Raw genomic sequence first — 26,119 nt, forward strand, 5'->3', positions numbered from 1 at the left:
ATTTCTTCGCAATGTATATTTGTACAACACAATAGGTTGATAAAGTTGTCTCTGTACCTCATGATGTTGGAAGCATCCTCAGCATCAGGGTCTGCACAGTATTTATTAGCTAGGATCAAACAGGCATCTGCTGACTCTATCTGAGGGATGATAGAGAGACTAGATAAGACCTGACTATCTGAGGGATGACAGAGATAAGACCTGAATCTATCTGAGGGATGATAGAGTGACTAAATAAGACCTGACTATCTGAGGGATGACAGAGATAAGACCTGAATCTATCTGAGGGATGACAGAGATAATACCTGAATCTATCTGAGGGATGACAGAGAGTAGATTAAGACTTGACTCTATACAGACAGATTCTGAGTCCCAAATGGCATCCAATGGGCCATAAGGCTCTGGTCAAATGTACGGGGAATAGGGAGCCATTTGGGAAGCAGAGAGACTCAGGACATTAGACAGATACCAACCACCCTGGTGCTCCCTCTAAAGACACCACAGCAGAATCAAAGAGATCACAACTACATTCATTCAGAGCTATGAACAGTAGCTATCATACGTCACAGAGCGTTCATTTCTAACTTCTAACAAAGTACTATGTTCTTGTCGTATTTATCCTATTTATTTACCCTTTATCAATCTCAATGATTTACCTGGCAGTGTCAATGAATGTTTGAAAGTTAAAAAAATGAACAATTATAAAAGTAACCGATTTGTAACTCTTCATAAAGGTAATGGTACTGTAACTCTTCATAAAGGTAACCATACTGTAACTCTTCATAATGGTAACCAACCATATTGTAACTCTTTATTAAGGTAACCGTATTGTAACTCTTCATAAAGGTAACCGTATTGTAACTCTTTATAAAGGTAACCGTATTGTAACTCTTCATAAAGGTAACCGTATTGTAACTCTTTATTAAGGTAACCGTATTGTAACTCTTTATAAAGGTAACCATATTGTAACTCTTTATTAAGGTAACCGTATTGTAACTCTTCATAAAGGTAACCGTATTGTAACTCTTTATTAAGGTAACCGTATTGTAACTCTTCATAATGGTAACCATATTGTAACTCTTCATAAAGGTAACCGTATTGTAACTCTTCATAATGGTAACCATATTGTACCTCTTCATAAAGGTAACCGTATTGTAACTCTTCATAAAGGTAACCGTATTGTAACTCTTCATAAAGGTAACCGTATTGGAAGAGTGACCAAATTTACTTGTATAATAAGGACCTGGAATAGTTGTTGAAGAGTTGGTTGGAGATGCACTGTTGAGGCCGTTTGCTCTGCTAGCAGCTGTAAGGAATGAGTCAGGTAGGTTCATAGTCATTGAAACAGGCCGGTTACCTTGACTCTGGCCAGGTCGTGCGGGTTGAGAACAGATCCCTGGTAGAACTCCACCTGGGTGAAGTGCCGTTTAAACAAGGCTTCCAGCTCAAGATTAGGGGAAATACTGGGATAGAAAGTAGAGTGTGTTAATGTTAACCAAGGCCTCCACCTCAAGATTAGGTTGTGTACTCTGAGACAGACAGGAGACCTGTATTAATGTTAGGGGTCTGAGTGAGGTCTCCTCCTCAGCAAGTCAAAATTGCAATTCATTGTGTAGTAATTGAAGTGTAATTTATTCTAATGATGCAACGGGTTGGCTCTACCAACGGTTTCCACGGTTTCCATGGGTCTGGGTGCTTATCAGGATATAGTCATTGTAGAGTCTGAGTATTCCAAAACAAGGAAAAGTGGTAGCAGCTCCCAAAAATGACCCCAACGACCTTTTGGGAGCTGCTATTACCTTTCCTTCTCTGAAACACTCAGTATTGTTATGAATCTTGGGGCCATTTTCCCAGACTCAGATTAAACCCATAGTCCTGGAATAAAACACACTTTCAATGGACTTTCAATTGTTTTTTATGTTTTTTAGTCCAGGACTAGGTTTAATCTGGGTTCGGGAAACTGGCCCGTAAAAGTGTAAGGAAAAAACATGGTACACTTACTTATGGAGAAAAACAATTTCTACATTGACATCATCCCTGTCCTTGTGTAGGAAGTCTTTAAGGAAGTTGGACACACTTTCAAGGGTAATATGACCACAGACCACGATGTGCCTATAGGAAATAAGATCCAGGAATAGTCATAAGATTTAAACTTAGGTTTGCTAAAAGCTGCAGCCAAAACAAAGATGTTGATGGATTGCTGACGGATGTTTCACGTTCTTTCTTGACTCTGAAAATAAAATGAAATCGTACGTTGGATCGGACAGAATTATTTTTTTAAAAAGACCTGAAAAAGTTGGTTTCCGTGTAGACAACACACACAGCCAGCCCACTGTTTATTACCAAACAACAGATCATTCTCCCTGGTTTGTAAAGTACATGTTCTTTGATGAACAGGAGTCCATTGTTATGTGAACAGTTGACAGTACTAAAGCCCTTCAGACAGTACAGTCCGTCCTATGTAAGACCTGAAGGACAGGTCAGGAAAAAAATCAGAGAGCAGAGAGCATTCTGGCTTTCCACTAACAGATTAAAAATAACGACAATTTCCTTTGTTAGAGATTATGATGCGATTGCTACATTCTACAATCCAGGAAAGAGCTTATCTTTAGATTCATGTTGTCTCCACGGGTGGGGGTAACTTTCCATCAGACAGTATCCCTGCTATAGGATAGTACCCGCAGGATTGTGAGATAAACTCTTCATCGTGAGATAAAACTCACGATAGGGTTAAGAAGGGCATTTCTTTAAGCTGTTATTGCAATGGTCAGTTCCATCACATATTGTACCAAACGTATTGGTTTGAAGATGTAGATACAAGTCATTTATACTAACAACTTCTCACATACTGCACATGATTTTGAAATAAATCGAACATTGTGTATCTTATTACATTTCTTATTTATCATATTGTATCTTGTTTACGTTATAGAATTGGGTCTTTATGTGAATATTACAGATAAATTGTATTCATATTTGTATATGAAAAGGTATGAAAAAGGGGAATATACTAGGACAGTAGGACTGAGAGATAAGAATATTCACATGAAACAGAAATACACATCCTTCAGAATGCAGAAGAAAGGAGAAGAGAATAAATTACCAAAACAGACGCTGGCTATAGACACTTGACTAAAAAAATATAAATTACCATATCAGACGCTGGCTGAAGAGACTTGACTAAAAGAAAGTCCCAAAAAATTATCCACAACAAATTAAACAACAAAAAATATTGTAAAAACGAGCCAAGAGGAGTTTGTTCAGAGGGATGAGGCATCCAGGGATTAAGGGCAGAATCCTACTGTACTTTGAGAAACACGTGTGTAACTTGAATTTCTGCATATAATCATTCATTGATTGATGTCAATGGGAGATTTGCATGGAAATTTGAGTTATGAGCACACATCTCAAGGTAGTATTTGGCCCCTTAGGGTGTAGGTCTGACTGCAGATTAAGGCCAGGAATGTAGCAGGGAAATCAAATGAACTGGTGGTACCAGACAAAAAAAACAAGGAAATTAAAGTAAACTGGAAGCAAGCGAGAAACATGGAAGAGCGTATGTGGACATGAAAAAGACACAGAAGGTAGGTAGCTAGACCACTTTATTAACATTCATTTTAAATAATCTGGGAATAAATTAGATTTAGATTAGCTGATTATTTAACTGAAGGTTAGTCCCGTTTTGTAAGTCTGTTTCCTAGGACACTTAAGACACTAGTCACTGTTTTTTTATTTTAAATTGTGAAGTATTTTCAATGACATCATCTCTGTCATTAAGATAGAACATATAATGTTAAAAATTCAATATATTCATGAATTTAGAAATGCTATATAAAATGACTACGGCTCTAGTTGGAATCAGTCCTGACCTTACGTGCCCCCAACAAATAATACTAAACAATAACATGCGCATTGTGGTGGATGGTAAGATGCATGTGACCGGCAAACACAAAACACAGACACAAACATGTAAGCATTCTAGTAAATAAATGAGTAAAACGTTCAAGCATATAGCAAATAATGCTTTTGACACGACGAGGGCTAGCATACAAATACCGGTACAAAGCAAGAGCATAAGCTTTTCATGGCCAAACTCTCCAGTCACCTGTGTGACTTTAAAAAATATATATTTTAAAAAAGGTCTAAACTTTTCAATATAAAACATTTTAGAATAATTACTGGTACTCCTCTTTAGGAGAGGGGGGCAATTTGAGAAGTCACACCAAAACCACACCTTTTAGAATCATTGTTTTGTTTGTTTATTTGTTTGACTTACTTTCTGCCTCGGGTCGAGTTATAACTCCCTCCGTATTTCTTCCGATTAAGGATGAGAGCAGCAATTTCTGGCACGTAGCGAGCAAACATGGCCTACATGCATGGAACAGAGAAAGAAAAGGGCATGCAGAGGACGATTCTACTGCGGCAGAGGCAGTAGAGCCTCCCAGTAATACTTACTTTCTCCCATTAACAGCACTATAGGAACCACCATATTTCTTGCGGTTTCCTATTAACTCTATGATTTCAGGGACGTAGCTCGCAAACATGGCCTAAGGAGAAGATAGGAGACAGAAGAAGAGACTAAAACAAAGATAGGCAAAGAGAGAGAGAGCAGGGCGTCTATTTTTGCTTCAAATATATCCGTAAAATCTGAAAATTCTAGAAAAAAAATTATGAAAAAAGAATAGAATAGAAAATTTGCAATTTTTTTTTTAAATTTCTCTCGATACAATAGTTGATGGATAGAACAAGTCAGATTACTACATTATAGTAAAAGTTAGAACAAAATCTGAAATTATGTAAATGTTATCATATTCAGATTCTAGGGGGATAAAAGTATGATAAGCAATGAAGAAGAAAAAAATGTCAGGAAATTTTACTTAACTAGCTTTTTCGGATATTTAAGTTAGGAAAAAAGCAGGAAAATGACACAGTTGACACTGTACGCCAATCTGTGATTGGAAAAGTCGAAAGTAATAAAAAGGAAGAAAAAAACCTTATATGCCATGTTTTGTCCAACAAACACTTATGCCAGGTTGATTTGAATAGCACAGCCTACCGTAACATATCTGCAAATTTAAATTTGCTGAAAAACGTGTTTATCCAATAGATTTGAGGCCTTGTGTATGCTTAAATTTGACTTGTAATATAATGTATAAACTTACAGTATATACAAAGTGTGCATAAGAGATATACATTATTGTATACATGTATATAAACTATATAATAAATGTAACTAAACTTGGGTAGGAGAGTGATTGGTAATCATCAAATTGGTAATGTCACTGATAATACTCAGGCACAATGTCCAGAGATGAAGGAAAGGCCTTTCCGTGAACTACTGTAGTAGTATTGTACTACTGTCTGAACTGACTACTGTAGTAGTACTGTACTACTGTCTGAACTACTGTAGTAGTACTATACTACTGTATGAACTACTGTAGTAGTACTGTACTACTGTCTGAACTAACTACTGTAGTAGTACTGTACTACTGTCTGAACTAACTACTGTAGTCATACTGTACTACTGTCTGAACTGACTACTGTAGTACTGTACTACTGTCTGAACTACTGTAGTAGTACTGTACTACTGTCTGAACTGACTACTGTAGTAGTACTGTACTACTGTCTGAACTACTGTAGTAGTACTATACTACTGTATGAACTACTGTAGTAGTACTGTACTACTGTCTGAACTAACTACTGTAGTAGTACTGTACTACTGTCTGAACTAACTACTGTAGTCATACTGTACTACTGTCTGAACTGACTACTGTAGTACTGTACTACTGTCTGAACAGACTACTGTAGTAGTACTGTACTACTGTCTGAATGGACTACTGTAGTAGTACTGTACTACTGTCTGAACTGACTACTGTAGTAGTACTGTACTACTGTCTGAACTAACTACTGTAGTCATACTGTACTACTGTCTGAACGGACTACTGTAGTACTGTACTACTGTCTGAAATGACTACTGTAGTAGTACTGTACTACTGTCTGAAATGACTACTGTAGTAGTACTGTACTACTGTCTGAACTACTGTAGTTCTCCTGTACTACTGTCTGAACTAACTACTGTAGTATTGTACTACTGATTGAACTAACTACTGTAGTAGTACTGTACTACTGTCTGAACGGACTACTGTAGTACTGTACTACTGTCTGAACTGACTACTGTAGTAGTACTGTACTACTGTCTGAACGGACTACTGTAGTACTGTACTACTGTCTGAACTAACTACTGTAGTACTGTACTACTGTCTGAACTACTGTAGTAGTACTGTACTACTGTCTGAACTAACTACTGTAGTAGTACTGTACTACTGTCTGAACTAACTACTGTAGTACTGTACTACTGTCTGAACTATCTACTATAGTACTGTACTACTGTCTGAACTACTGTAGTACTGTACTATTGTCTGAACTATCTACTGTAGTACTGTACTACTGTCTGAACTATCTACTGTAGTACTGCACTACTGTCTGAACTATCTACTGTAGTACTGTACTACTGTCTGAACTAACTACTGTAGTACTGTACTACTGTCTGAACTATCTACTGTAGTACTGTACTACTGTCTGAACTATCTACTATAGTACTGTACTACTGTCTGAACTACTATAGTACTGTACTACTGTCTAAACTACTGTAGTAGTACTGTACTAGTGTCTGAACTACTGTAGTACTGTACTACTGTCTGAACTAAGCCTTCTTCCATTGTTATCCCTAAATAGAAATAATCAAGTCAAATCAACACCCTAATAGTTGAATGGTTTTGGTTGCATCATGCTAAGGGTCTGCTGTGTGTTACTGGTCTTAACTGATGTGCCATGTTGACCATCACGCTGGTCTATAGATCACTCCTTTCACTGTGTTTGTTGGAATTTGGGGGAGGGGACCTCAGGGCATTGAGTGATCTGAAACCACACATTACTTTAGATAACAGTGGGAATTATAAAACCAATCTTACTCAGTTTTGAACCATACAGCAATTCAGTATATACTCAAGAAATAAAACTATTCAAAAATATAATAATACATGTAAATGTGTATACTTTCAGTACAATTATTATTTAATAAGTACTATAGGCGTATAATACTTACAAATATAATGGATTTGACAATAATAAACAGCCATGGGTAACTCAGCAACAGAAAAACATAAACTACAAGACAACACTAGAGCTTTGATTTCAATAGGCTTGTGAAGTTCACAGACTTGCCAGCGGTTGGTAAGGGCAGCAGTAGATAGGTATCGTGATGGCTGGAAGTGTGATCGTACGCATGAAGGATATAAGCAGGATAGGTATGAATAAAATAAGAGGGATTTTTTTTTTACCAAACCACCAAGGATGAAGAAGACCATGAAAAGTCGTCCCAGGGTAGTTTTGGCATACACGTCTCCATAGCCCACAGTGGACATAGTAACCATCAGTAAGTAGACACATTCCCAGTAGGAAAGTGACTGGGAATTTTGGAAGTTTTCCCAAGGATCCCCTGAGTTTTCCACCTAGAACAAAGGTCACAATACTGGATATTGAAAGAGAGGAAGTCACTCATCTGATTTATTACTTACTTACTCAGTTATTTCGTAGTTACTTTGTTACTCACACCTTATCAATTATGTACTGTCTTCAGAACTGTAAGGAACTTTCACATTTTCAGAAGCAATGACTATGCTACCATCTAGAGGCCCTACACATTTTGAAAACAGACTCATACATATTCCACAGTTATAACATGCATCAAATACTGTAGCTATGTCTCTGTAGAATATATCTGTAGGATATCTACTGTATGTAGGACATCTCTGTAGCTGTATCTCTGTAGCTGTATCTCTGTAGCTATCTCTATAGAATATCTCTGTAGCTATATCTCTGTAGGATATCTCTGTAGCTATATCTCTGTAGGATGTCTCTGTAAGATATCTCTGTAGGATATCTCTGTAGCTATATCTCTGTAGCATATCTCTGTAGCATATCTCTGTAGCTATATCTCTGTAGCTATATCTCTGTAGGATATCTCTGTAGCTATATCTCCGTAGGACATCTCTGTAGCTATATCTCTGTAGAATATCTACTGTATGTAGGATATCTCTGTAGGATATCTCTGTAGCTATATCTCTGTAGGATATCTCTGTAGCTATATCTCTGTAGGATATCTCAGTACTGTATGTAGGATATCTCTGTAGCTATATCTCTGTAGAATATCTCTGTAGGATATCTCTGTAACTATATCTCTGCAGGATATCTCTGTAGCTATATCTCTGTAGGATATCTCTGTAGCTATATCTTTGTAGCTATATCTCTGTAGGATATATCTCTGTAGGATATCTCTGTAGCTATATCTCTGTAACTATATCTCTGCAGGATATCTCTGTAGCTATATCTCTGTAGCTATATCTCTGTAGCTACATCTCTGTAGCTATATCTCTGTAGCTATATCTCTGTAGGATATCTCTGTAGCTATATCTCTTTAGCTATATCTCTGTAGGATATCTCTGTAGCTACATCTCTGTAGCTATATCTCTGTAGCTATATCTCTTTAGCTATATCTCTGTAGCTATATCTCTTTAGCTATATCTCTGTAGGATATCTCTGTAGCTATATCTCTTTAGCTATATCTCTGTAGGATATCTCTGTAGCTATATCTCTGTAGCTATATCTCTGTAGCTATATCACTGTAGGATATCTCTGTAGCTATATCTCTGTAGCTATATCTCTGTAACTATATCTCTGCAGGATATCTCTGTAGCTATATCTCTGTAGCTACATCTCTGTAGCTATATCTCTGTAGCTATATCTCTTTAGCTATATCTCTGTAGCTATATCTCTGTAGCTATATCACTGTAGGATATCTCTGTAGCTATATCTCTGTAACTATATCTCTGCAGGATATCTCTGTAGCTATATCTCTGTAGCTATATCTCTGTAGCTATATCTCTGTAGGATATATCTCTGTAGGATATCTCTGTAGCTACATCTCTGTAGCTATATCTCTGTAGCTACATCTCTGTAGCTATATCTCTGTAGCTATATCTCTGTAGCTATATCACTGTAGGATATCTCTGCAGCTATATCTCTATAGGATATGTCTGTATCCCTTTCCTGCAGTCAAATTACCAATCCTCCCTCTAGTGGCGCCATGGGTGGAATGTAATTCATATGTTTCACAATTTCCTAATTAATAAACATTATTTTTTTTTAAACCTTCTGAAAATCCGGTGTTTCTATATCAAAGATTACCAAGAAGCACTCTGTTTGACCCTGATTTAGCTCACTGCAGTATTAAAGGGGCTAGGTTGTACAATACTTTACTTAAATTGGTGTCTGTTAGATGTGTCAGAGACTGAATATTTATAATCATATAGTTCTTCTGTTTCGCCTTTATGGTGCTGGGTAACTCACCAAATGTATGAAGCCTGCAGCTGTTAGCCATGTGCTTATGAAGATTGAACACAAGTTCACCAGTTTTATGGAATTGCTATTGAAAACAAGAGAGCCAGACAATATCAATGAACATTGATAGTGTTCAACACCAAAAGACCTGCCTTGTGAACGCTTAAAAGAAGTGTACGAGTACAAGATCCATATTTGGTAATAAAATGTCAGTAGCAATTTAATTGACCTGTTTGTCAAAACAGTGCGGTAATATAGTCATGAACATAACAAAAAGTAGTTTGGTTTCTCCAGTTGTTACTATATTCCCTTGCACTATAAGTGCCTAAAAGGGGATTTTGTTTAAAGAATATCCTTTCAGATAAAGGATGACATCTGGTTACGGAACCTCCTTTAGGATAAAGGATAAATAGGTGGTTGCAGAACCTCCTTTGGGATAAAGGCTGATAGCTGGTTACACACTGAGCTGCTCAACCCACAATATTATGTAACAGCAACAAAACAACAATTTTATGATGTTACAGGCTTTACTGTATATTCCTATGGTAATATTACAGTCTTTACTGTATATTCCTATGGTAATATTACAGTCTTTACTGTATATTCCTATGGTAATATTACAGTCGTTACTGTATATTCCTATGGTAATATTACAGGCTTTACTGTATATTCCTATGGTAATATTACAGTCTTTACTGTATATTCCTATGGTAATATTACAGGCTTTACTGTATATTCCTATGGTAATATTACAGGCTTTACTGTATATTCCTATGGTAATATTACAGGCTTTACTGTATATTCCTATGGTAATATTACAGGCTTTACTGTATATTCCTATGGTAATATTACAGTCTTTACTGTATATTCCTATGGTAATATTACAGTCTTTACTGTATATTCCTATGGTAATATTACAGTATTTATTGTATATTCCTATGGTAATATTACAGTCTTTACTGTATATTCCTATGGTAATATTACAGTCTTTACTGTATATTCCTATGGTAATATTACAGTCTTTACTGTATATTCCTATGGTAATATTACAGTCTTTACTGTATATTACTATGGTAATATTACAGTATTTATTGTATATTCCTATGGTAATATTACAGTCTTTACTGTATATTCCTAAGGTAATGTTACAGTGACTTGCATTGTCCTGTCCAGTATTAGTCTGGCCTGGCCCCAGCCCATTTATGCACTGTTTGTTCTGTCCTTCTCTGCCCTTACCTTCATCACAGTTAATGAGTCTGGGGATTATTCTAAAGCATTTTGTTGAGCTATAAGCTCTTCCTGACATCTGTGCATCACAAGCTTTAATTCTAAGCAGTAGGGTAAATGATATAATTCAGAATGCTGCATGATGTCTAATAGGTTTCCAACAGCAGAATCATCAATTCAGAATCAATTTGGAATGGAAGAAAAATGGAATATAGGATATGTTATACATCCTAAAGAACAATACCAAACATGTAATCACTTTAGTTTTTAAAAGTGAAATATATGATTTGCTTGTTATCATAGCAGTACAATATAATATAATACGGTAAATTATTTTATTCCCCAAATATGACAGAAATATACCAAACTGTTCCCTTAGTAATCCAGCAGGACTGAAAGTAGGCCATGCTCACTTGACTAGCTGTCAATAACAAAAAATATTTGATCCAATAACAAAGTTGGATCAAAGTTGCACAAGTTCTGAGATGAAGTTCTATATTTAACACATGTCCAGTACCCGCTGTGCATTAAAAAGCCCGTAGTATCAGAAGCGCCAGTAAATGTATTGTATAATTGTAAAACTGTGTCAATATTCATCACAAAAAGTCAGAATTACAAACATTGTCATAACATAGCGCATGCAAATATTTGAAATACTACTAATTAGAATTAATACATATCTAATTCTACTTCATCTGAATACACTGAAGGTGGAGAAAATTAAAATGCACTTACCTTGTTTTTAATATATTCAAAAACTGTAAGATTTCTGAGAACTGTATCAATCTTAAGGCCCTTAAAAAACGTAAGCCTGTGTAAGAGAAAAGTACAAGTTACTCAGAGTGAATTCTTTGCACATGTTATTTACATCAAGTCATTGTTATTCGCCTGTACACAGTAAAGCAAGTAAAATCACAGCAAACCAAATTGCATACCTTTTAAGCCTTCATCCATCTTTAAAATCTTTAATGGACTCATGGCTAATAACAAACTAAAGAGCCAATAGAAAAATAGCAGCACCAAAGCACAACCAAGGGACAGGCCTCTCAAAACAGTAGCAGTGAAACAAGTAGCAGAAACTACAACAACAAAAAGTTTTTAAAAACCTTATTCAAAACAAACAGTCTGCATCAAAGAATCTTCTGAGGAATAAATACAATGCCAATATCTCGTACAGAGTTTTAATCTCAGGAGACTCACTAAATCACAAAGCACAAGCATCTACCAGAATCATTTTTCATTACTAAAAGGACTAAAAGAGTGAAAAAGCAAGAGATGAAAACCTGGATTAGTCAGACCAAAGACAGGTGGACCGGCCCAGTTTAGACGGGTCAACAGCCATGACGTCAAATAATCCCACATTTGTAGCCATCATTTTTTTTAATCTAAGTACCCTTCCAAGAGCTCAAGGTCAAAGGTGAATTGCCACAAGCTGTTGCATCATTACCTTCAAAGGTCTGTGCCACACACACACACACACACACACACACACACACACACACACACACACACACACACACACACACACACACACACACACACAGAGTATAATCTGATCATCCAACAAATGGATGTGAAATAATTAATTGCTTATTGTTACAGCACTGAAGACGGTTTCAGTATGGCATGCAACTGTATTTCAATCCCACAATACCCTGCTGGGGATAACTGTGTACTACAGCAGATGCACTGTAGACGTAAGTTTACTGTGTTGTCAATGTTGTGTCACTGAGAATAATTATTTACATTTGTTTTATAATTGTATTTTCCTCCTTTCTCAATGATTATTGTCCATAAATCCCTAAATTATAACATCAGATTATGTAACTCATAATAAACTTGGAAAGTGAATGAAATGCCCTCAAAACAAAAATGTGTTGACTGTGTCAATCCCAGAAAGTTATTAAAAAAACATTCCAATAATGCACAATTCTAGGCCACTAAAACCTCTTACATGTACTCTACCAGCACTAGAGCTGTGTGCCATGGTGTTCATGACTCACTCTGATTAAATCCTGCACTGTAAACAAATTACTCTTGGGATCAACCTACAACAAAATGTGTCAACTGGTTACAAGTAAATTAGTTCTCAATTGAAATAAACTAAATGTGTCGATACCAAAGATATGATTCTATGCTGTTATATTTGATTATTAACAAACCGATATTTCAAGTTGTAACCTATTTTTTTCACTCAACCAAATTTCCCCTTTGGTTAAATAACATAAATACTCACTAATATATATACCAAGTAGATTTTTCACTTAGGAATAACTTATCCAAATTTCTTACATTTCTTCATTTCATGTTCATCAAATATTAAGTTGGTTCCATAACATGAAAAAAATGGCTCGAAACACTTTCTTTACATAACACTGTCACATTAACTGCACTGTAATTTACTGGCAGCCAGTCTTGTCGCTGTAACTCCCGTACGGACTCGGGAGAGGCGAAAGTCGAGAGCCATGCGTCCTCCAAAACACGACCATGCCAAGCCACACTGCTTCTTGACACACTGCTTGCTTAACCTGGAAGCTAGCTGTACCAATGTGTCAGAGGAAACACCATCCAACTGACAACCGTTGTCAGCTTGTAGGTACCTGGCCTGCCAAAAGGAGTCGCTAGAGCACAATGAGACAAGGAAAACCCATCTGGCTAAATCCTCCCCTAACCCGGAAAACGCTGTGCCAGCTGTGATCAAACCCAAGGCTGTAGTGACACCTCAGCACTGCGATGCAGTGCCTTAGACAGCTGCGCCACTCGGGAGGCCCTGTACCTATTAAATTACTAGAAGGGCTATGTTATGAAACCTCAAAGTTCCAGAATGCAGTGAAAATGGCAGCTATATCGCTCAGGGAGAAATCCAAACCAGTCTAATTGGAATTAATGGCAGTAGAGGCTTAATCCTGATTTTATTTATGCAGGAAAGTATAAGTATTCTATTGTGTAATATAATTATTGTCAACCTAAAATATTGTCAAATAATTATAAATACAGTTTATACGGGTTTTATACACTTTTTCTGTATAAATAGCCTCTAAAATATATGTAAACAGACAATAAATGTCTAAATTTGAGTTTTTTTGGAAAGCTGTGAGTGCTATTATATGACACAATATCACTAATTCCAACTTATCTAAGTCCTATCATCAACTGATTTCAGCCAGTGTATGACTGTGGATTGACTGCTTTGTTTTTATTTCATTAAAAAATATATATATACATTCTTAACCAGGCAAGTCAGTTAAGAACAAATTCTTATTTACAATGACAGCCTACCCACTGGTCAAAATCAGACAACGCTGAGCCAATTGGGCGCCGCCCTATGGGACTCCCAATCAAGGCTGGTCGTGATACAGCCTGGAATCGAACCAGTGTGTCTGTAGTGACGCCTCGAGCACAGAGATGCAGTGCTTTAGACCGCTGCGCCACTCAGGAGCCCTTGTTTGAATGTAATGTTGGCATATTGGCAGTTAATTAGAAACATTTATGGAATCATTCCTCTAAAACTGACTGGCTATAGCTAGCTAACAAACATAACAGTGGAGATAAATTCATCAAATTCATTATTTTACACAATATCTTATCATAGCACTGGCAAACCGTGGTTGACCAAGTCCCTGGACAAAACGGCTGCCCTTTATTCCATCCTAAGGAGGTTCATGTCCATTCTATTCTAATTCCATGCTTACAGCTAATTTTGATTTGATTTGAATAAGCAGCCAGTAAATTACTATTAAAAACAACCAGAATGTTTTTACAGTATGGGTACAATATTGTAACCAAATGGTGACCGTCTGATCAATGGAAACCTTTCTAGGCTCTTTATGTCATTGAAGATTCAGAGCTGGCAGTGAACATATAATTATATTAAAAAAACATAGCACATTACCTGGAATGACAGGTGGTCAGAAATAACAAACTGGAAGTCCCGCCCCCAATAGGCCATGCCTCCAACTCTTCTGATAGGCTGCCCGCTATGCAATGCGACTGACTGCACATGAGGTGTTGAACGGAATTGAAACATTTTCTATCAAATAAAAAAATCACATTGATCTGTCAAATTCGTTGGCTAAACCGTAGCCCCAAGAGTAAACAATAACGTGAAATATTCCCTGCCTTTGGTAACAAAAACATTACAGATAAAAGACGCTGCAGTAAATCAAATATGTATAATCTATAAATACAACATGAACCAGTCAGTGTCTCACTTCCTCATGCTCATTTTTGTATTGATGTTAGAGAAATTCCCGACCTGAGCTCTCTCCCCCTCTCTCTTTCTCCAACTGACATGGTGGCCGGCAGTGGAGGAGTTTTTGGACCAGGCACAGAAAAACAACCTCTGGGTCTATATTACATCCTACTAATAATGTCCTACACTGTCTAGCCAGGTCTTACGGTCCTACCCCAGTAGGAGATTAAATGGAAGCAGGTCCTACCCCAGTAGGAGATGAAATGGAAGCAGGTCTTACGGTCTTACCCCAGTAGGAGATGAAATGGAAGCAGGTCTTACCCCAGTAGGAGATGAAATGGAAGCAGGTCTTACCCCAGTAGGAGATGAAATGGAAGCAGGTCTTACCCCAGTAGGAGATGAAATGGAAGCAGGTCCTACCCCAGTAGGAGATGAAATGGAAGCAGGTCTTACCCCAGTAGGAGATGAAATGGAAGCAGGTCTTACCCCAGTAGGAGATGAAATGGAAGCAGGCCTTACCCCAGTAGGAGATGAAATGGAAGCAGGTCCAACCCCAGTAGGAGATGAAATGGAAGCAGGTCTTACCCCAGTAGGAGATGAAATGGAAGCAGGTCCTACCCCAGTAGGAGATGAAATGGAAGCAGGCCTTACCCCAGTAGGAGATGAAATGGAAGCAGGCCTTACCCCAGTAGGAGATGAAATGGAAGCAGGTCCTACCCCAGTAGGAGATGAAATGGAAGCAGGTCTTACCCCAGTAGGAGATGAAATGGAAGCAGGTCTTACCCCAGTAGGAGATGAAATGGAAGCAGGTCCTACCCCAGTAGGAGATGAAATGGAAGCAGGCCTTACCCCAGTAGGAGATGAAATGGAAGCAGGCCTTACCCCAGTAGGAGATTAAATGGAAGCAGGTCTTACCCCAGTAGGAGATGAAATGGAAGCAGGTCTTACCCCAGTAGGAGATGAAATGGAAGCAGGTCCTACCCCAGTAGGAGATGAAATGGAAGCAGGTCCTACCCCAGTAGGAGATGAAATGGAAGCAGGTCTTACCCCAGTAGGAGATGAAATGGAAGCAGGCCTTACCCCAGTAGGAGATGAAATGGAAGCAGGCCTTACCCCAGTAGGAGATGAAATGGAAGCAGGCCTTACCCCAGTAGGAGATGAAATGGAAGCAGGTCCTACCCCAGTAGGAGATGAAATGGAAGCAGGCCTTACCCCAGTAGGAGATGAAATGGAAGCAGGTACTACCCCAGTAGGAGATGAAATGGAAGCAGGTCCTACCCCAGTAGGAGATGAAATGGAAGCAGGTCTTACCCCAGTAGGAGATGAAATGGAAGCAGGTCCTACCCCAGTAGGAGATGAAATGGAAGCAGGTCCTACCCCAGTAGGAGATGAAATGGAAGCAGGTCTTACCCCAGTAGGAGATGAAATGGAAGCAGGCCTTACCCCAGTAGGAGATGAAATGGAAGCAGGCATTACCCCAGTAGGAGATGAAATGGAAGCAGGCCTTACCCCAGTAGGAGATGAAATGGAAGCAGGCCTTACCCCAGTAGGAGATGAAATGGAAGCAGGCCTTACCCCAGTAGGAGATGAAATGGAAGCAGGCCTTACCCCAGTAGGAGATGAAATGGAAGCAGGTCCTACCCCAGTAGGAGATGAAATGGAAGCAGGTCCTACCCCAGTAGGAGATGAAATGGAAGCAGGCCTTACCCCAGTAGGAGATGAAATGGAAGCAGGTACTACCCCAGTAGGAGATGAAATGGAAGCAGGTCCTACCCCAGTAGGAGATGAAATGGAAGCAGGTCTTACCCCAGTAGGAGATTAAATGGAAGCAGGTCTTACCCCAGTAGGAGATTAAATGGAAGCAGGTACTACCCCAGTAGGAGATGAAATGGAAGCAGGTCCTACCCCAGTAGGAGATGAAATGGAAGCAGGTCTTACCCCAGTAGGAGATGAAATGGAAGCAGGTACTACCACAGTAGGAGATGAAATGGAAGCAGGTCTTACCCCAGTAGGAGATGAAATGGAAGCAGGTACTACCCCAGTAGGAGATGAAATGGAAGCAGGTCCTACCCCAGTAGGAGATGAAATGGAAGCAGGTCCTACCCCAGTAGGAGATGAAATGGAAGCAGGCCTTACCCCAGTAGGAGATGAAATGGAAGCAGGTACTACCCCAGTAGGAGATGAAATGGAAGCAGGTCCTACCCCAGTAGGAGATGAAATGGAAGCAGGTCTTACCCCAGTAGGAGATGAAATGGAAGCAGGTACTACCCCAGTAGGAGATGAAATGGAAGCAGGTCCTACCCCAGTAGGAGATGAAATGGAAGCAGGTCTTACCCCAGTAGGAGATGAAATGGAAGCAGGTACTACCACAGTAGGAGATGAAATGAAAGCAGGTCTTACCCCAGTAGGAGATGAAATGGAAGCAGGTACTACCCCAGTAGGAGATGAAATGGAAGCAGGTCCTACCCCAGTAGGAGATGAAATGGAAGCAGGTCCTACCCCAGTAGGAGATGAAATGGAAGCAGGTCTTACCCCAGTAGGAGATGAAATGGAAGCAGGTCCTACCCCAGTAGGAGATGAAATGGAAGCAGGTCCTACCCCAGTAGGAGATGAAATGGAAGCAGGTCTTACCCCAGTAGGAGATGAAATGGAAGCAGGCCTTACCCCAGTAGTAGATTAAATGGAAGCAGGTCTTACCCCAGTAGGAGATGAAATGGAAGCAGGTCTTACCCCAGTAGGAGATGAAATGGAAGCAGGCCTTACCCCAGTAGGAGATGAAATGGAAGCAGGTCCTACCCCAGTAGGAGATGAAATGGAAGCAGGTCTTACCCCAGTAGGAGATGAAATGGAAGCAGGCCTTACCCCAGTAGGAGATGAAATGGAAGCAGGTCCTACCCCAGTAGGAGATGAAATGGAAGCAGGTCCTACCCCAGTAGGAGATGAAATGGAAGCAGGTACTACCCCAGTAGGAGATGAAATGGAAGCAGGTCTTACCCCAGTAGGAGATGAAATGGAAGCAGGCCTTACCCCAGTAGGAGATGAAATGGAAGCAGGCCTTACCCCAGTAGGAGATTAAATGGAAGCAGGCCTTACCCCAGTAGGAGATGAAATGGAAGCAGGTCCTACCCCAGTAGGAGATGAAATGGAAGCAGGCCTTACCCCAGTAGGAGATGAAATGGAAGCAGGTACTACCCCAGTAGGAGATGAAATGGAAGCAGGTCCTACCCCAGTAGGAGATGAAATGGAAGCAGGTCTTACCCCAGTAGGAGATGAAATGGAAGCAGGTACTACCCCAGTAGGAGATGAAATGGAAGCAGGTCCTACCCCAGTAGGAGATGAAATGGAAGCAGGTCTTACCCCAGTAGGAGATGAAATGGAAGCAGGTACTACCCCAGTAGGAGATGAAATGGAAGCAGGTCTTACCCCAGTAGGAGATGAAATGGAAGCAGGTACTACCCCAGTAGGAGATGAAATGGAAGCAGGTCCTACCCCAGTAGGAGATGAAATGGAAGCAGGTCCTACCCCAGTAGGAGATGAAATGGAAGCAGGTCCTACCCCAGTAGGAGATGAAATGGAAGCAGGTCCTACCCCAGTAGGAGATGAAATGGAAGCAGGTCCTACCCCAGTAGGAGATGAAATGGAAGCAGGTCCTACCCCAGTAGGAGATGAAATGGAAGCAGGTCTTACCCCAGTAGGAGATGAAATGGAAGCAGGCCTTACCCCAGTAGGAGATGAAATGGAAGCAGGCCTTACCCCAGTAGGAGATGAAATGGAAGCAGGTCTTACCCCAGTAGGAGATGAAATGGAAGCAGGTCCTACCCCAGTAGGAGATGAAATGGAAGCAGGTCTTACCCCAGTAGGAGATGAAATGGAAGCAGGTCCTACCCCAGTAGGAGATGAAATGGAAGCAGGTCCTACCCCAGTAGGAGATGAAATGGAAGCAGGCCTTACCCCAGTAGGAGATGAAATGGAAGCAGGCCTTACCCCAGTAGGAGATGAAATGGAAGCAGGTCCTACCCCAGTAGGAGATGAAATGGAAGCAGGCCTTACCCCAGTAGGAGATGAAATGGAAGCAGGTCCTACCCCAGTAGGAGATGAAATGGAAGCAGGTCCTACCCCAGTAGGAGATGAAATGGAAGCAGGTCTTACCCCAGTAGGAGATGAAATGGAAGCAGGTACTACCCCAGTAGGAGATGAAATAGAAGCAGGTCCTACCCCAGTAGGAGATGAAATGGAAGCAGGTCTTACCCCAGTAGGACATGAAATGGAAGCAGGTACTACCCCAGTAGGAGATGAAATGGAAGCAGGTCTTACCCCAGTAGGAGATGAAATGGAAGCAGGTACTACCCCAGTAGGAGATGAAATGGAAGCAGGTCCTACCCCAGTAGGAGATGAAATGGAAGCAGGTCCTACCCCAGTAGGAGATGAAATGGAAGCAGGTCCTACCCCAGTAGGAGATGAAATGGAAGCAGGTACTACCCCAGTAGGAGATTAAATGGAAGCAGGTCCTACCCCAGTAGGAGATGAAATGGAAGCAGGTCCTACCCCAGTAGGAGATTAAATGGAAGCAGGTACTACCCCAGTAGGAGATGAAATGGAAGCAGGTCCTACCCCAGTAGGAGATGAAATGGAAGCAGGTACTACCCCAGTAGGAGATTAAATGGAAGCAGGTCTTACCCCAGTAGGAGATGAAATGGAAGCAGGTCCTACCCCAGTAGGAGATTAAATGGAAGCAGGTCTTACCCCAGTAGGAGATGAAATGGAAGCAGGTCCTACCCCAGTAGGAGATTAAATGGAAGCAGGTCTTACCCCAGTAGGAGATGAAATGGAAGCAGGCCTTACCCCAGTAGGAGATGAAATGGAAGCAGGTCCTACCCCAGTAGGAGATGAAATGGAAGCAGGTCCTACCCCAGTAGGAGATGAAATGGAAGCAGGTCCTACCCCAGTAGGAGATGAAATGGACGCAGGTACTACCCCAGTAGGAGATGAAATGGAAGCAGGTCTTACCCCAGTAGGAGATGAAATGGTAGCAGGTCTTACCCCAGTAGGAGATGAAATGGAAGCAGGTCCTACCCCAGTAGGAGATGAAATGGAAGCAGGTACTACCCCAGTAGGAGATTAAATGGAAGCAGGTCCTACCCCAGTAGGAGATGAAATGGAAGCAGGTACTACCCCAGTAGGAGATTAAATGGAAGCAGGTCTTACCCCAGTAGGAGATGAAATGGAAGCAGGTCCTACCCCAGTAGGAGATTAAATGGAAGCAGGTACTACCCCAGTAGGAGATGAAATGGAAGCAGGTCTTACCCCAGTAGGAGATGAAATGGAAGCAGGTCTTACCCCAGTAGAAGATGAAATGGAAGCAGGTCCTACCCCAGTAGGAGATGAAATGGAAGCAGGTACTACCCCAGTAGGAGATTAAATGGAAGCAGGTCCTACCCCAGTAGGAGATGAAATGGAAGCAGGTACTACCCCAGTAGGAGATTAAATGGAAGCAGGTCTTACCCCAGTAGGAGATGAAATGGAAGCAGGTCCTACCCCAGTAGGAGATTAAATGGAAGCAGGTCTTACCCCAGTAGGAGATGAAATGGAAGCAGGCCTTACCCGAGTAGGAGATGAAATGGAAGCAGGTCTAACTCCAGTAGGAGATGAAATGGAAGCAGGTCCTACCCCAGTAGGAGATGAAATGGAAGCAGGTCTTACGGTCTTACCCCAGTAGGAGATGAAATGGAAGCAGGTCTTACCCCAGTAGGAGATGAAATGGAAGCAGGTCTTACCCCAGTAGGAGATGAAATGGAAGCAGGCCTTACCCCAGTAGGAGATGAAATGGAAGCAGGTCTTACCCCAGTAGGAGATGAAATGGAAGCAGGTCTTACCCCAGTTGGAGATGAAATGGAAGCAGGTCTTACCCCTAGTAGGATATGAAATGGAAGCAGGTCTTACCCCAGAGTATGTTATGAAATGGAAGCAGGCCTTACCCCAGTAGGAGATTAAATGGAAGCAGGTCTTACCCCAGAGAATGTTATGAAATGGAAGCAGACCTTACCCCAGTAGGAGATGAAATGGAAGCAGGAAGACACAGGTTGTCCCGGTTCTCTTTCTCCACGGCCTGCTGTTGTTGGTCCATCTTGACCCTGTTGCCGTTCTGGAAGAGCTCTCGTGTTCTGAAACGTCCCAGAGCGCGTGCCCCCATCGGGCCCTCTGTACACTAAAATCTTAGTCAGAATCATAATGTCTAATATCTTCTAAGAATGACAAATAATTACGTCGGCAAAGCTTCCTGATATCCATAGTAAGTTTCCCAGTTGTTGAGTTTCTCGTCAGTCAGTGTGTAGATATGATTCTGTTTAACGTTTCACAACATCCTCTGGAGCCGCGTAACCCAATTCCTTACAACAGCTTACTCTGTCCCTCCCCTGCTTCTTTCCCCTTCCTTTATCACACAGCAAATCAATCAAAGGCTCTCAGTATCCATCTCAGACAGCAGAGAAAAGAGGAGCAGGTGGGCGCAGCATGTCTCTGTCCACCAAGAAGAGGTCAAATAAAACATGTTCTGTAGGCGTGTCGGGATCACATTTCCCACAGATACTGTAGTATCCTCGTTATGATCATCAGTGGTGTACGTCAAACGGAAACCAAGCCCCTGTTCTGTTCCATCGGGATATTACAGCATAAAGCTCCTTGTTTGAGCTCCTCGATTGAGCTCCTCGATTGAGCTCCTCGTTTGAGCTCCTCGATTGAGCTCCTTGTTTGAGCTCCTTGATTGAGCTCCTTGTTTGAGCTCCTTGTTTGAGCTCCTCGATTGAGCTCCTCGATTGAGCTCCTCGATTGAGCTCCTCGATTGAGCTCCTCGATTGAGCTCCTCGTTTGAGCTCCTCGATTGAGCTCCTCGTTTGAGCTCCTCGATTGAGCTCCTCGTTTGAGCTCCTCGTTTGAGCTCCTCGTTTGAGCTCCTCGATTGAGCTCCTCGATTGAGCTCCTTGATTGAGCTCCTTGATTGAAAGCTGCCATAATCATCATCATGATACTGTATTAATAAATATACTATTATGGCAGCTTTCAATCAATGTAATGTAATGTAATGCTTTTCAATCTGTTGTACAGTAGGATTGCTGCCTTTTCCTGCTTTGAGCTGCTATGTGGTGTGTGACAATAGCTAGCAGTCATCTTTTATAACAGCAGTTGTCATTAAATCAGGGTCATTGCTCTTCCACTAAAATCCAGAGAAAAAAGAATGAATGATTGCTAAAGCCTCTCAGCTCTAGACAGAGTTTGACTCGGGCACTGACACATCACGTTGTGATACACATTCTTTCTGGTGACAGTTTTGAGGAGTTACGATACGTCCTACCCTAAAATGACTGTCTATGACAGAAGGTGGCCGACTGCTGTCTGATGAGATGTACTGTACATTGTCTGGTAGCAATGGGACAGACTTGCCTCACAGTCTGGTTGGTCTCTGTCTTGTCCTGTATGGGTCTGCTAAGACATATCAAAACATCGTAGGCCTATAGATTTCCAGTGAAATCACAACGTTCAGAATCAAGACACAACATAAAACCTTTCCAGCGAGATTAACAGAATAGAACATTTTCAAAAGCATCTCTTTAAGTGCAATCATTAAGGCTAGTTTCAGTGGACAGCTATTTCTGTGTTTACTTGTACAGCTCATGAGTAAAAAGCTGGAGCATTTGGAACAGGAATTACCTGCTGTCTTTTCTAAATGGGTAATTTTCTGTTGCTCCCTGGGTTTTATCCCTACAAGGCTCTTACAAAGTTACTTACTTTAAACAGCAATGGCTGGAATTTAATTGGAATGACAAACTGGTTTTATTTTCTGTCCGGAGGTATCAAAAACTAAATCAGTTGAACTTCCAACTAAGAATCATTCGACATGGAAACTCCACTTGTAGAGTAGCTAGGCAACAGTAATCAACAGAATTACTTAGTATGTTGCCGAGGGTAGACTATAAGCAGTTAGATATAGAACTAACTTGGAGGGTAGACTATAAGCAGTTAGATATAGAACTAACTTGGAGGTTAGACTATAAGCAGTTAGATATAGAACTAACTTGGAGGTTAGACTATAAGCAGTTAGATATAGAACTAACTTGGAGGTTAGACTATAAGCAGTTAGATATAGAACTAACTTGGAGGTTAGACTATAAGCAGTTAGCTATAGAACTAACTTGGAGGGTAGACTATAAGCAGTTAGATATAGAACTAACTTGGAGGGTAGACTATAAGCAGTTAGATATAGAACTAACTTGGAGGGTAGACTATAAGCAGTTAGATATAGAACTAACTTGGAAGGTAGACTATAAGCAGTTAGATATAGAACTAACTTGGAGGTTAGACTATAAGCAGTTAGATATAGAACTAACTTGGAGGGTAGACTATAAGCAGTTAGATATAGAACTAACTTGGAGGGTAGACTATAAGCAGTTAGATATAGAACTAACTTGGAGGTTAGACTATAAACAGTTAAATATAGAACTAACTTGGAGGTTAGACTATAAGCAGTTAGCTGTAGTAGTATCTTGGCATCTGTAACAGTTTACTTCCAACAAAGGCTGACCCCAATTATTCGACTGGTCGATTGTTTGGTCGATAGGCTGTTGGTCGACCGAGATGCATTTTTTTGTTGAGCAGTAGCAAATATATACAGTGCATTCGGAAAGTATTCATACCCCTTGACTTTTTCCACATTTTGTTACGCTGATTAAATATTTCTTTTTTCTAATCAATCTACACATAACACCCCATAATGACAAAGCGGAAATATCACATTTACATAAGTATTCAGACCCTTTACTCAGTACTTTGTTGAAGCACCTTTGGCAGCGATTACAGCTTCGAGTCTTCTTGGGTACGAAGCTACACGCTCGGCACACCTGTATTTGGAGAGTTTCTCCCATTCTTCTCTGCAGATCCTCTCAAGCTCTGCCAGGTTGGATGGGAGCATCGCTGCAAAGCTCTTTTCAGGTCTGTCCAGAGATGTTTGACCGGGTTCAAGTCCGGTCCCTGGCTGGGCCACTCAAGGACATTCATAGACTTGTCCCGAAGCCACTCCTGCATTGTCTTGGCTGTGTGCTTAGGATCATTGTCCTGTTGGAAGGTGAACCTTCGCCCCAGTCTGAGGTCCTGAGCGCTCTGGAGCAGGTTTTCATCAAGGATCTCTCTGTACTTTGTTCCATTTATCTTTCCCTCAGAGTGACCATCGGGTTCTTGGTCACCTCCCTGACCAAGACCCTTCTCCCCTGATTGCTCAGTTTGGCTCGGTGGCCAGCTCTAGGAAGAGTCTTGGTGGTTACAAACTTCTTCCATTTAAGAATGATGGCCGCCATTGAAAGTCCCCACTGTGTTCTTGGGGACCTTCAATGCATCTCAGTGCAATAGGCATCACTACAGTCCCTGGTTCAAATCCAGGCTGAATCACATCTGGCTGTGATTGGGAGTCCCACAGGGTGGCACACAATTGGCCCAGCAACGTCCGGGTTTGGCCGGGGTAGGCCATCATTGTAAATAAGAATTTGTTCTTAACTGACTTGCCTAGTTAAATAAAGGTTAAATAAAAAAAAGTAAATACCACAGGTGGACTCCAATCAAGCTGAAGAAACATCTCAAGGATGATCAATTGAAACAGGATGCACCTGAGCTCAATTTGAGTCTCATAGCAAAAGGGTCTGAATACTTATGTAAATATGTTGTTTTAAAAAAAAATTTTATTTTGCCATAAATTTCTAAAAACCTGTTTTCACTTTGTCATTATGGAGTATTGTGTGTAGATTGATGAGGGAAAAAAATATTTCATCAATTTTAGAATAAGACTGTAACGTAACAACAATTGAAAAAAGGGAAGGGGTCTGAATACTTTCGGAATGCACTGTATATACAGGAGACACTTGTCTGATTCGCGCCCATCTCAGTGAACTAATCCTTTTCGGAGGCTGAGACTAATCCATTGCGGAAGCTGAGACTAATCCATTGCGGAAGCTGAGACTAATCCATTGTGGAAACTGAGACTAATCCATTGCGGAGGCTGAGACTAATCCTTTGCGGAGGCTGAGACTAATCCATTGCAGAAGCTGAGAACAATCCATTGCGGAGGCTGAGGCTAATCCATTGCGGAAGCTGAGACTAATCCATTGCGGAGGCTGAGACTAATCCATTGCGGAAGCTGAGACTAATCCATTGCGGAGACTGAGACTAATCCATTGCAGAAGCTGAGACTAATCCATTGCGGAGGCTGAGGCTAATCCATTGCGGAAGCTGAGACTAATCCATTGCGGAGGCTGAGGCTAATCCATTGCAGAAACTGAGACTAATCCATTGCGGAGGCTGAGGCTAATCCATTGCGGAAGCTGAGACTAATCCATTGCGGAGGCTGAGACTAATCCATTGCGGAGGCCGTGGGGATGGCACAGTCCAAGAAGGGGAGTGTGACTGCACAATGCATGTCTCTCTCCGGAATGAGCTCTCTCCCAACAATCTGTCCCATTCATTGTTTCATAACTTAATTGTGTGAATTGTTTGTGTTTGATTGTTGGTGTCTATCAATTCTCCATTACATATATGTATATCACCAGTAGTACATTTACCATTAATTCCTATCATTTCTAATCTACAATGTTTGTTTGGTTACGATAATTTCTGTTAATGCATTCAATATATTATTATTACAGTCTTGTACCGTTCTCATTGTCGGAGTGGACACGTTGTTTGCAGAGCACACAACCTATGCTTGTGAGAAACAAGTTTTGGTTTATTTCATTCCATTTACGAGTTTTGTCAATTTAGTCATTGCATTTTGTTTGGAGTGCTCCTGTCAATGTTGAGTAAGAACATGCACCTGATTATGTATAGAAGTAGGCCTATAGGCTACCTGGCATATGTAGGCATATACAGTGCCTTGCATAAGTATTCATCCCCCTTGGCGTTTTTCCTATTTTGTTGCATTAAAACCTGTAATTTAAATTTATTTTTATTTGGATTTCATGTCATGGACATACACAAAATTGTCCAAATTGGTGAAGTGAAATGAGAAAATAACTTGTTTAAAAAAATAAAAAATAAAACTGAAAAGTGGTGCGTGTGTATGTACTCACCCTTTGCTATGAAGCCCCTAAATAAGATCTGGTGCAACCAATTACCTTCAGAAGTCACATAATTAGTTAAATAAAGTTCACCTGTGTACAATCTAAGTGTCACATGATCTGTCACATGATCTCAGTATATATACACCTGTTCTGAAAGGCCCCAGTGTCTGCAACATCACTAAGCAAGGGGCCCCATGAAGACCAA

General features: G+C 40.7%; 1 protein-coding gene across 14 annotated transcripts in view; it reads right to left on the reverse strand.

Moving 5' to 3' along the window:
- LOC115201715 (calcium-activated potassium channel subunit alpha-1) overlaps positions 1-26,119 on the reverse strand; it is a 192,796-nt gene that overhangs the window by 50,803 nt on the left and 115,874 nt on the right. For all 14 annotated transcript variants that reach the window (XR_003879796.1, XM_029765556.1, XM_029765549.1 and 11 more), the window contains exons 6-12: positions 11,362-11,437; positions 9,409-9,484; positions 7,341-7,511; positions 4,456-4,547; positions 2,002-2,112; positions 1,358-1,463; positions 58-140 (exon numbers count right to left, since the gene is read on the reverse strand). Coding sequence is in view for 13 of the 14 variants with exons in the window: in XM_029765556.1 (XP_029621416.1) it covers positions 58-140; positions 1,358-1,463; positions 2,002-2,112; positions 4,456-4,547; positions 7,341-7,511; positions 9,409-9,484; positions 11,362-11,437 (715 nt within the window). In the remaining variant the exon portion in view is untranslated. The remainder of the gene's footprint in view (positions 1-57; positions 141-1,357; positions 1,464-2,001; positions 2,113-4,455; positions 4,548-7,340; positions 7,512-9,408; positions 9,485-11,361; positions 11,438-26,119) is intronic.

The sequence above is a fragment of the Salmo trutta genome, chromosome 10, assembly GCF_901001165.1.
Source record: "Salmo trutta chromosome 10, fSalTru1.1, whole genome shotgun sequence".
Lineage (NCBI taxonomy): Eukaryota > Metazoa > Chordata > Actinopteri > Salmoniformes > Salmonidae > Salmo > Salmo trutta.